The 13,334-nt window shown below is 36.8% G+C and overlaps 1 protein-coding gene and 1 pseudogene across 1 annotated transcript in view; one reads left to right on the top strand and one right to left on the bottom strand.

Moving 5' to 3' along the window:
- LAMA2 (laminin subunit alpha 2) overlaps window positions 1-13,334 on the bottom strand; it is a 514,111-nt gene that overhangs the window by 226,145 nt on the left and 274,632 nt on the right. Inside the window, exon 13 of the mRNA XM_024551868.4 lies at window positions 492-608. Coding sequence (XP_024407636.2) covers window positions 492-608 — 117 coding nt within the window. The remainder of the gene's footprint in view (window positions 1-491; window positions 609-13,334) is intronic.
- On the top strand, window positions 12,317-12,936 carry LOC128779546 (ubiquitin carboxyl-terminal hydrolase isozyme L1 pseudogene; annotated as a pseudogene).

The raw sequence follows: 13,334 nt of genomic DNA, 5'->3' as shown, positions 1-13,334 counted from the left end.
TGCCTGTGGCCCTCCAAATCCTGGCAGCAGCTTCTCCCGTGTCTTTCTTTCCTAAATTATGAATTTTGAAGTCAAAATTTAACTATATCTAAATAAATAAGTTTTTTTCCTTTACTTTTGACTAATATAAATGAAGTAGACAAATTCTAATTGGAAGCAAGGGGAGATGGAAAATAATACAACTATGTAAATCAGCATTTGCCTAAACACTTTCATCATATTTATGTTCTTGGGAACACAGTCATTATGTTTTTAATTCAAATTCCAAGTCTGGTCTGAAGGTCTTTATCACTGAAACCCAATAAATATACTCAGTTTTCTAGATATGTCTAAGAGTGAAACATAAGACTGCCATAAAAACAAATTTCCAAGATATAATATTTTTCTATCATATTATATAAATTAGCGTCAAATCAACCAAGTAAGGAATAACCTCAAATAACGTAATAATGTAAAACAGTTGAGCATAAATGACCCTCTTCGTACTCTACCTCTAAAATAACTATAAGCTGGAGTACGTGTTCTGTTTCTTCTTCTCCTTCTTCTTTTTCTTCTCCTTCAAGGTCATATGATATGGTAAATTTTAATCGTCCTCCAACTGTGGTGAGCTACCAGAGAGGAGATATGTAATCATTACAAGACAGGAGATGGGCTATTAAATCACATTTTACTTATTATTTTTAAATCATTTTATTGTTCTAGAGGGCAGAATTTAGAAAATGCAGAAATCCCAAGAGTGCAGGGTAAGAATGACAGACATTTCTTTAGGAGTAACCTTTATATACAAACCTTAGCAGTCAACAGCAAGTCTGACACAAGTATAAATTCAGGTATTATTTTCCCCAGTATTGCAGACTTCCAGAAATAGGTTAAGTTCCATGAAACCAAACATAGACCCTTCTGTCATTTTCCTAGTCTATAGTTTGAGTTTTACAGTTTCCAGACAGAAAAGGATCTTTCTCCAAATTGGGAGATGTCTAGCCATCCCTGAGGGTCACTCACTTTCTGTGAGTCTAAATGCTTTCACCAAAGACATCATTCCATTTGACAGACACTTACATAGACTATAAGCTAAGCTGAGAAATTCTGTTGGTCAAAGAAACAAAAGAATAACATCAAATTTTACATTATGATAAATGCAATCAAAACTCCCAAAGAAAATACATTTTCCTGTGTGCAATCAATTATGCTTAGCTTGAATGAATGCTATTATTTTCATTAAGCAAATGTCTTCCCTTCCAATATGCACGCTAAGCCTCATACAAAGTATACTTGAGGTTTACATTGCCTGATATTGACAGTCACCTTGTAGAAAAGAAAAAAATAGGAAAGCAAGATCATTTATAGGACAGGAATCAACATTGGAGTTTGAGTGACAGATTCAATGCAAATCCTATACTCCTTTTTTAAAAAAAAATTCCACTCGAGCATTGTAAATAAAGATATTCATAAAACAAAGCTGATGATTTGAATTCTGCTGTTCCCTCCATGCTGACAAGCAGAGACCCCACCTTGCAGCCCTTGGCTCTCTGTGGCCTCACAGGGCACAGCCTGACCACAAAGGACTTCCCTGCGAGGCACTGGATGGAGAAGGAGGAACCCAATTCCTCCCGAAGTTGTTCCACAAGGAATCCCCCATAGCTCACTCTGACTGATTAAACGGGGGTTTTAAATTGACGCTCTGAAATGTCTTCCAAGTGCTCATTATGTGGATGGAGCTCTATAAGAAACTAAAATTCAGAAAACATTTATTCCCCTGGCTCTCCTAAGAAATAACCTTACTCTAATGTCTTCTCATGTGTAAAATAATAAGCATCTGCCTGGACTATAGCACTTGGCATTATTGTGAGTAATGAGGGGAAAATCTATGTAAAAGGTTTTGGTTCTAATAAGATAAGCGTCCAAAATATCACATAGCATGCTTGTTAAAGTTAGCCAGACATTCTCTCAATGAGAAGTGTCTAGAAAGGCAGCATAAAAAGGGATGCTTAGTATATTTCAAAGAGGACTGAACTATTTAGAATTTTCTAAATTAATGAAAATATTTAGCAGAAGGTGGGGATTGAGTTTGGGAAGGATATTGGACATAAATGTATAATGCTGCAAAACGTCTGAGTTTCCAAATACCTTTCAATTAATTAAAATTTGGATCACATTTTTTATTTTTCTGGAATATGGCCTCCACCACCTCCCCCAAAAGAAAAAAAAACAACTTGAATTCCCATAATTAATTTAAGAAATTACCATACATATCCAAAATTAAAAAACCCCTTAGAATTAAAGGTAACTGAAGGTAATTCCCATTTTGCCAATAAAAGAGCCACAGTGTAATTTCAGGCTCCAAGCTTTTAAAACTTTAGATGAAATAGAAAAATGTTTGATTTGTTACAATATTTACTTTGTTAATGTTGTTTCCATATGTACTCATAATGCTTATAAAAATCATATAGTATATAAAATAGTATAATATGGGAGAGGAATGAGGTTGAAATTTAGAAAAAGGAACAAATAACTATATCAGAACAGAGAAGGACCTTATCTGGGGTGGTGATAATATAAAACATAAACTAAGGAGTAAGATTAATTCAACTTATTATCCTGAGGATTTATAATAATCATTATAGTAATAAAAATTAAAAATTATCTTTTCACTCATATTTCATAAAGTATTTTCCCACCAACTCTTTTATGCATCTTTGATACCCATGCTTTGGCATTATTACAACCAGTTTTCATATCATCTAACAATTTTCATAAATGAATTCATTTTACTTGCACCTAAGGTATGTGAAAAACAGCCAGTTTTTGAAAGATGCGCACTATTCTCAGATTTTTTTCCTCAAGCCACAAGTTCACATTTCTATATTACTAGAGTCACTGTCTTTTTTATTCATCCTAGAGGTGCGTATCTATGATCACCTCTATATAACTACTTAGTCAAAGACTTAAGTAGTATTTTAATATGATTGTTTAAGATCGTATTACCCTGCAACTCAGAAGCTGTATCCCTAGGAATAATTACTTACTCTTTGTTAAATTCTGTTTTCTCTATATTCTCTTTAATTCCCAAAATCTTGTAAACCAGGTATTTCCTGATGTTGTTTCCAGCTAATGTCTTACCCAAAGAGGACATAACCATTGCATGAAAGTCTTTGTAACAAGTCACTTATAAGACAGCACTTCTTTTCTCAGGGATGGCGTTTTGGAAGAAAAACTTTGAGAATGTTCAGAGTATAAATTTTCCTTTTGTATAGGTAAGGATGAAGAATTCTCTGCCTCTTCTTCATCTAGCTGCTGCTCCATCTCCAAAATGGCACCTTTGCTGGACTGCTCCGTGTCCGTGCTTCCCCACTCTCCTATAATCCCTTCAAATATTCCAATCTTCAATCTCTCCATCAAATCAAATGTGCACAGTGCTGCCAATCATCAGTAGACTTTATTGTCTCCTATAGGTATTATCTACAGTTATGTATGTTTTACTGTCAAACTCTGTGACGGGGATATTAACACTCATTGTCTTCATTCTTACCCATTCTCCCTTTCTCATTTTATCTACTGCACTCTGTCTTTCACACCTAGTGTTCCATTAAAGTGCTCATTGAAAGGTCATTTATCAACTTTATCCAGCAACTGCTAATGGACCTTTTGTTCAGCTTTATTCTTAATCTTTATGTGTAAGACATGGAATAGTTCTTAAGATTCTTGACTTCTTTGTCTTCTATTGCACTAAACTGTCCTGAGACTCCTTCAGCCTGGTCATACCTCTGTCTCATTTATAAATACATTTTTTTCTTATTATTTATTCATCGTACAGATGTCTCCAAGACTCTTACTCCATTTTACTTATTCTTTCTCATTGACTTTTCCATTCTTCTCATCGATTGAACTATGTTTATATACATGTATAGCCGGTTCCTCAACCCATATCTTCCATCCTGTGCTGTGTCTGTATTTTGCTTATTCTTCCATAGCAAGTACCAGAGACTGGGTGGCTTCAGCTACAGGAATCTAAAATCAACGTATCAGCAGGGTAGGTTTCTTCTGAGGCCTCTCACATTAGCATACAGGTGGCCATCTTTGCCTTGTGTCTTCATGTGGACTTCCTCTGTATTTGTGCCTTCGTTTCCTCTTCTTAAAAAGACACCAGTAATGTTGAATTACAGACCATCCTAACTACCTCATCTTAACTGAATTACCACTTTAAGAGCCTTTCTCCAAATACAGTCACATTCTGAGGTTCTGAGGGTTAGGAACTTAATATAGAAATTTATGGATAGGTACAATTCAGCTTTTAACAGTCCTATATTGAGTGATTGTTCAATAATGCTTCAAACACTCAAGGTACCCACAGTTAATCTCATTATCTGGATCTTCCTAGGAAACAAACTTGATTATTTTCCCAACTCCCACAATTTGCTCAAGCCAATTGCTTTATTTCTCTATTTTAGATGGGAAACTGTAGGTGCAATACAATATTATTTTCACTTTGTTATTTATATCGGATTACTGCCTCAATCCTATTCTCTTGAAATTCTTCTTGGCTAACCTCTATTCCCTTTGCCACATCACACTCACTAGGCCCCCATCAAGCATTTGAACTCAATTCTCTGACTTCAGTCTCCTTGTTGGGGAAAGTTTTATCTATTACTTCTGTTTCTGTACTTCCCTAATGAAGACCCTCCTGTAGTCGGGGATCTATAACATCATTCAACTTTCTGTGCACTTAAACACTCTCTAGGATCTGTCTAGCCCTTGTTCAGAAACTCTGTGAGGAGGTGCCCCAGGGCACTGCAGTGAACTCACAAAGAAACCGTGGGATCCATAAATGTTTGAAGAAAATATACCAGACAAACAACCAGCTCAAGCTAGCTCACAATTTTAACCTTAGACACTGCTCTATTCCTTTAAGAATGTTGTTAGAATTTTTGAGCTGTTTTAGTTTACTTTAATTTTCAGCAATGCCATACGTTTGTTAAGTAAAGTTTTCAGTGGATGCTGTGATAAAAACCCAGCTGACAAACAGATCCCATTAGTAAGCAATTGAGGTTATTTATGAAGAAAAGAAATTATTATACTGTCTGAATTTATGTGCATTATCTTTTCTAAAAGATTTTATTTACATAGTTTTAGAGAGAGGGAAAGGGAGGGAGAGAGGAAGGGAGAAAACCACTAATCAGTTGCCTCTTGTGTCTGCCTCAACCAGGGATTGAAACCACAACCCAGGCATGTGCCCTGACTGGGAATCAAAGTGGTGACCATTTTCTTTGTGGGACAATAACCAACCAACTGAGCCACACCAGTCAGGGCTGTGTTACCTTTTAAAATGATTACTAAGTTACTAAACAGAAACATTTATCACATTGTTTGACCCTAAGTACTGTGGCATATTTCAGTTGCTTTAGAAGGCACTATGAAAAAAATGTGGAGACACAAAGTATGCCATGAATTGAGAAAGTATGGAAACTTCCAATCTAGCCTCTTTGTGTATCTACCTATTCTGCAAGTTAGGTTTGCTTAAACTAATATTCCTGCTGAAATTCTCACTCCTATAGCACTCTGACTATTCAAATGCTTTTCTTCTTTCTTCCTTTCTCTCTCTCTCTCTCTCTCTCTCTCTCTCTCTCTCTCTCTCTCTTTCTCTCTTTCTTTTTTTATTGGCCTGGTATCTCACTGGTCAGAAAACTGAGGGGGAAAAAAGGTTTTTCAGTAATATTCCCAAAGTCTAATGAGGAGTCAGTGGCAACCACAACAGATAAGAGAGCTAACGGATTCTAGAACAGGTAGAGGTCTGTATAAAGCAGCTTATCCACTGACACTGGGGAAGTCTAACAATGTATCACATGACATCAGGAAGTTATGGTAGTGTGCACAACTAATTCTCTACAATTTTAGACTTTGTAGATTCAATTTATTAATATTATCTTTGGGACTTTTGAATTAGTCCATTTTGTGGACAACAGTGATTACTGTAATTTTACAGAGCACTGCATGTACAGCCCATAGAACATTTCATTTTCTTCTGCTATTTAGAAAATAAACTGTCATTATTCTGCGGGCTAGAGAAATATGGTCTTCCCCGAGTCAAAGGAAGCACCATACCAGTTCACTCTGAGGCAATCTTTACATTTACTGGATAGATGAGACTATATTTACCAGAGATGAGAGTTGTACTCCTTTTCAATACAAAGAGAAAGTGAATTTAATGAGAATAGTTCATTCTAGAAGGGTCCCCAAGGACCTAGCCTTTTACCCTTCTCCTTATCTTAAATGAAATTCTTTACAGCGAGATTCAGATGTCAAACTGAGAAGACACTGCAGGGAAAGTAGCAGCACCCATTCATTCCTGGAGATGGTTCAGTGCTAAGCCATTCACTCTCCTGATCTTCAAATTTGCTCCATTAAGAAAAAGAGCAACACAAGTAGTTGTTGCCCCTGTGTACCTGTTTAGCTCTACCTGCAGGGCAAAGAAACAGCTTGTCTGCAAGTAACATTACAGTTACTCTGCAATATATAACCTAATGCCACACATAATAATGTAGCGTGAATGTAGCACATTGCATTAAAGATTTAATGAGGCAGAAAAGTTTTCCCTCGTGAGTGGAAAAAGGCTAAAGGTAATTCATAAAACTAAAGTATTTAGAAAAGTATTTAGAAATGAGCTACCTGTGCTGTAGTCTCTCTTTTTCTCACAATCTCAAGAAACATGAATTGAGGGGGAGGGATGGGTGATCTATGGAGGACAACATACCTGGGAAAAAAGTCTTTTCATAAGAATAAGCCTGGAGTACTTGGTTCTCTGATGGCAGGACATCATTACTCTTACTCCACTAAACGGGGTATAAAACCTAATATTTGCTTTTGCTTGCTGGAGTAAATATTTCAGGGGGGATATACTAAACTCAAATGGGTAAAAGGCTTTGTAATATTAACAGAGTAAATGAAACATATCTGTCAATTTCAATTCAGCAGCACAAGCTGAGCAAATGATTCACTGTCTAGATTCCAAAGCCCCAGAGGCTTAAACTCTGAAAAGGTGTCCCTCCCACCTGTTTATTAATGAATCTATTCATGGAACTGTCTTTTAACATAGAAACAGTATTCCATTTCAGGTGTTGTTATGCTTCTCTGTACATTTAAAACACCGAGATAAGAACATGTTTCTCTTCTTGCAAAGCTTGATAACTATTTGAATAGAACCGATGCAAGGAGATGTTGAATTAGAGAACAGGGAGAATTTACATGAGAGGTCTTAAAGTCTTACCACTTCTCATGCATAGAAAATGAACTAGATGTTGGAGGTGTCGAACAGAGACTATGCAGACTAGACAGGTTGGTTCGGAAGGCAAGAGGCCCTGTTATATAGTACAGGAAAACAAAGAAAAAATCTTAACTCCACTGCTTGCCACCTCCATTCCTCCCGTCCTTCTTTTCTTCCTCTCTGCCTGCTTTTTCTGCCTTCCTTCCTCCCTTTTATTTATCTTTTCTTTCTTCTCCATCCCTTCTGCCTCACCCTTCTTTTTCTCTTTGGCATTCAAAGTAGAGTTTTGATAGTACTTATTTTGCAATAACAACAGTGTCCATTTGCACATGCAATAATTAGAACTAATTTGAGGAAAGGCCTGACTTTGGGACTTTTTTCTTTTTAGACTGGGCCACTTCTCACCTGGTGAGATTGCATTGCATTCCTTTGTGTGCTGCATCATTTGAATTTCACGAGTATCCAAAGTGATGATGAACACTCTCAGGGTGACAGGGCCAACAACAGAGTTCTATGGAAGCCCCCCAGAGACAGTCCCTCCGTACAACACTCACTGACCAGCCAGTATCCTTGCAGCCCAGACCTCCCACTGCTTATGAAATTTCTCAGCCTCATTTATTCTTCCCAGCTTTCCCCATGACCTTCCAAATCCTTACAACCTTCCTTCTAGACAATATTTATAAACAATGTTTCTTACTGAAAATGCCCAGAGATATCCATTACTGTGGTTTGAATCGCAGAGTGAAAACAGAGATAATTGTGAGAGACATATCTAGGGGAATTGAGAAGTCGACATGAGTTCCCTGTATAACTTTTTAAAAATTCACAGTTTATTCACTCAAATGATACCAACCTAAAGCTTCAGTATAAGTTTTCTGTCTCCTGTGGAACAAGGTAGGGTCCAATTATACTCTCCCTATGCTCACGTGATCCTTTTGCTTTATGATCCAAAGCAAATGGAATTATAAGGGTTTGATCAGGTAAGACAGTTTTTGGTTGTTTGAAAACCAGATAATGAGGGCTTCTCATAAATAAGTGGTCCAGAGGTAGACAGATAGAATTTTAAAATACAACAAATTATTTTTTCCTGTTTCATGTATTTTCTACAAAGAATTAGATCCATTTGTGGACACTTACACACATAAACACCCCATGAATAGATTTGCTAAACAAAAGATGCTAAAAGGCTTAGAAGTACAACATACCATGTAACAAATTAGTATTTAGGGTTGATGTAAGTCTTCCGACTTAGAGAACTATGTGCTACACTGTGGCATTTGCTCATCAAGTACTGAGTTGAAATAGTACAATCTGAACAGATGTCAGTAAATGGTAGCAGCCAAAATTCTCCGAACCGCTATCTGTTATGAGGCCCAGACTCAAAAACAGAGTCTTTGCAACAGCTGTTTCTCTTCTGTTTACTTACTTCTGTTTAGATGGAATGTTCCATTAGTACTTTTGCTGTGGGTTGCATTAATTTATATGTAAGTATTCAGCACAGAAATACATGTAATAATTAAACATCAGTCTAATCAAATAATGAATTATGATTTTATATATACATATGTTTCTCATTGACCCGGTCTTAAGTTTTTTAACTTCTCTGCCAAGAAAACAGAAAACTATATGCACATGATGTATTATATTGTTGCTGATTAAAACAACAGGACACATTTTCATCCAAGTTCCATTAAGTTAAAGAGAAACACACTACTTTCACACAAATTAAAAATGAATAAAAACATAATATATTATACTTGTGTGAAATTTATGAGAACACTGTGAAAAAGGATACCATCATTGTTATTTTCTATTTGAAAAAGAATTTTAGTTAGCCTTTCTCTCACTGCCTAACTGTTTTGTCTTAGAAATATATTTATTACTTGGGGTAGAATGCAGCTAGTGTATAGCGTTTTCTACTCTTCCTGCAAAAGTAGGGGAAAGAGTATTAAAAAACAGAGTTCTCATCTTGCCCATAGGCAATCCTCAAGGATAAACCACGTAAGGACACTGAATATGGCCAGAAGAGCTGTATGTTTAAATGAGGTTACGTTATTTAGATAAAGGTTATTTTGAAATAGCAGTCAACTATATCCCACGAAAGCGGCAGCCAGAACACCAGTCTTGGAAGACTATTTTGATTGGATGGTAAATTGACTTACCACTCTTCCCTTTTCTCTCTTCCCTCATTTGTGAACTCTGCAGGTGAGTCTTTACTACAGCAGTAGGACCTGGTTGTGAATTGCAGAAGAAAGAGTTCCCAGACATGCAATGGAAACTAAGTTACACCCCAAAAGAGAATCAACAGGCCAGCAAATTCTTCCATAATGAGCAGGTAGAGTTGTGTTAGTTTTCTGACATGTCTATTAATATAAGAAATATAATCCACAGGAAAGATCAAGCTCATACCTGGAGATTTTCTAGACCTGAATTTGGATTGTGTTTCTGCCTTTAAATGCTCTATGGCCCTTAGGAAAGTTATTTATGTTTTCAGAGCCTGAGTCAATGTTCACTAAAATGAGCCAAATTACACCTATCTCAGAAGTTTGTTCTGAGGATGAAATGAGACAATACACATAAAATCCCTCACCTAGTACCTAGCACATAGTCTATATTCAACAAATGTGGTAAGTTATACTGTTTCAGGAAGGATCGTTGACAAACTTAAAGCACCGTACACACTTTACACAAAACTAATCATAATAAGATTTATTTCAAAATTCTAAATGCAGTTTAAAGTCTTAGCGTTTCTGGAAGAGATCACAGTGATGGCAGAACTCAGATCTCATTCATGTTTGAATGTTTCCCTATAGTACTTCGCACAGCAACTTACAAATAGTGCATGCTACATAAATATCTGCTGGATTTTAATCAAATTCAACACTATATAGTATTTCAATGAATTATGGATGGAGAAGGCATAAAAAACTCGGACAAACTCGCACCACCCCTGGAAGATACTTTGTGGTTGTTATTAAAGTAGGTCTTTGTTGGTTTCTCTATTCTTTTCTTAATCAGTCCTAAAAAGAGAACAAAGGAAACATGTCTAGCTGAGCTGTTTGGTGATTTGAGTTTATTATAGGAACTTACTGTACTGCTGACTGGCAAATAATAAGTGTTTTTTTTAAATAAGAAACTTTAAGAATTTTGGGATTTTGAGCTGCAGTTAAAAGGAAAAATCAATATTTAAGTCATTTAGACATTTACACACATAAAGGAAATACTGTATTTTGCTGTGTATAATGTGCACTTTTTTGCCCAAGTTTTTGAAGGGAAAATAAGGGTACATATTATACATGCATAGTACTAATTTCACGTCTATATAAATGTTTTTAATTCTTTTATTTATGCTTATGTGTTAAAAGCGTAACTCTAGAAATCAATAACTATATCCATATGCAAAATAATACCCTGGAATATGATCATTGGTTTTGTTTCTAAATATAAATAATAAATAATTGAATTAAACAATTAAAATGAAAGACTTTTTTCCTGAAAGTTAGGGCCAAAGATGTGGGTGCACATTATATACAAGAAAATTTGGGTATATGTCATTACTTCTGCCACCTTCTATATGTTAGAATAATAGTGTGAATTCCAGTGCCCCCTCATACATATTTTGAAGTAGTAGATACATTTTCAGTGTGCTCTGATACAGAGGCCAGCAACATACTCCGCGCATTAGGAAGACACCCAGCACACGTATCGAAGGAAGCAATGACGGCACTGCACTCGGAACTTGACACCCCCGCTTCAGAGAGAAGCTGACACAGCAGAGTTCATACAGAGAGGTGTGCCCAGAGTGTTGATGGCTGTAAAAGCCGAGCTAGAGGTTTGGAAAGATCATGGAAATATTTGACTTTAAAAGGAGAAGACTTAGGGAAAGCATGATTGTATTCTTCAAATATTTGAAGGCCCATCCTATATAATAGGAAGAAAACTTGCTGTGCTTAGAGCACAAAAATAGAACCTATATGAAGTGGAAGGGAGGAAATGAATGCCTTTTGATCCTGTGTAAGAATTAACTTCTGATATTTAGAACTATTGATAATGGAATGCGCTAACTCAGAGGGTCTCTAATTCCCTGAATATGTATGAATAGAAGTCCATCTGTCTGACATGATGGGGAAGGAATGCCTACATCTGCTGAGAGGATGGACAGGATCTGATATCACTGGACAAATTCAATGCCAAAATGCTAAGTTTTGGAGTGAATTTATGAATAGTTGGTTAATTAAATATAAGGGTAAGTCTTTGCAATGTCTGTTGTTGAGTACCAGAATAGTAATTAGCTTTCTACACACCTGCTCCCTGATCTGTGATGTTAGAGACGAAGCATTTATAGGACAGAACAACATATTCGTTAAGAGAAAACTGCTTCTATAGACACATTTAGAGAAACAGAATGGCATAGTGGGAAAAACTGCAGCTTCTACCACTAGATTTCTGGGAACAAAATAGTCAGCTCTGCCTCTTATTGGCTGTGTATAAGTAGAGGAAATTACTTACTTTCTCTTCGTCTCAAAATTTCATCTGGAAAATGGAGTAATACAGCAATAAATACCTTTTGGGTTCTTGTGAGAATTCGATGGAATAATCTAGAATAGTGCTTGACACTTTGTAAATGTAAAATGAAGGTTAGCTGTTACCATTTCACTTGTTACTGTTGCCATCGTATAAATCAGTCTCCAAAAATTTGTAGCCACACAGAGCAAGATTCTCGCACTACTGTGTCATTGTGACAAATCCCTATAATCTAGACTTTTAAAGTTTGAAAACAAAAAGTACCACTTTTAAAAGTGAGATGTAGATAACATAAAAATATAGTAGGTTTCAAAAATTAAGGGGATATAATTACTGAGCCATATATAATCAAGCTAACATTTGTATGAAACTTGAGAATTTCCATAGTAGTTTTTGGCATCATTTTATTTAATCTACAAAAACTATGTAGTGTAGATTTACTATTTTTATTTATTATTATATTGTATAGATGAAGAAATGGAGGTTCTTCCTCTCTTCTGGGCTGTGATGTCCTCTGCCTGCAGTTTTGTGAAGATGGAGATTAACCCCAAAATTCGGAACTAAGTGCTGGCCTGGCTGGGGTTTGCCCACCAGAGGCTTTGTGGACAGGCTGGGGCTGCGAGAGGAGGCTCTGAGCTCGGTTAGATGCCTGCCTGCACATTGCTGCTGTTCCATTCTTCCAGAAAAAATAGACGAAGAACCGAAGGGGTGGCAAGTCATCCCCAAGTGTACTTCATGAAGCAGACCACCGGGAACCCCTGTGGTGTCATCGGACTTACACACACAGTGGTCAATATCAAGACAAAATGGAATTTGAGGATGAGTCAGTCCTGAAACTGTTTCTTTGTGAAATGGAGAAGTTGTGTCCTGAAGACAGAGCGAAATGCTTTGAAGAGAATGAGGCCACTCTGGCAGCCCATGGTGCTGCAGCACAGGAAGGTCACTATCGGGTACATGACAAAGTGAACTTTCACTTTATTCTGCTTAACAACGTGGATGGCCACCTCTGTGAACGAGTTGGAAACATGCCTTTCCCAGTGAACCACGGCGCCAGTGCAAAGGCCTGGCGGCTGCAGGAGAGTCAACAAACGAAAGTCTGCTTTTCTGCCGTTGCTCTCTGCAAGGCCGCCCAATGCCCTGTCTCAATGTACTAAATGTTTCCACCCCCTTCTTAAAATGCTTCAGTACTTGTCGGAAATGGCTGTTCTCATTTGGTTTTGTAGCTATACTCACCCTCAGCCACACCCAAACACCAGCCAAGCTCAGCTGTGATTGAGCAGTTTGGTGTAAGCTTCAGATGGCAAGCATTTCCCCCATTGTATGGCTCATCCCTCAATATCTAGTGCTTTAACTGGCTACTTTGGTATGTGTCTGTGAGCTAAGGCCTTGGATGTGGTTTAAATTGATTGTCTTAATAAGGAATAAAACTTTTCTGCTGATAAGAAAAAAAAAGAGATTGAGGCTATTCAGAGGTTGAATTGTTCAGAGTCACATTGTTACTTTAATGATATTGAGATACATTTTTGATCTATATTTATGTTTTTAAATACTC

The sequence above is a fragment of the Desmodus rotundus genome, chromosome 11 (assembly GCF_022682495.2).
Source record: "Desmodus rotundus isolate HL8 chromosome 11, HLdesRot8A.1, whole genome shotgun sequence".
In the NCBI taxonomy this organism is placed as follows: Eukaryota; Metazoa; Chordata; class Mammalia; order Chiroptera; family Phyllostomidae; genus Desmodus; species Desmodus rotundus.
This window is presented reverse-complemented; position numbering and strand designations above follow the sequence as displayed.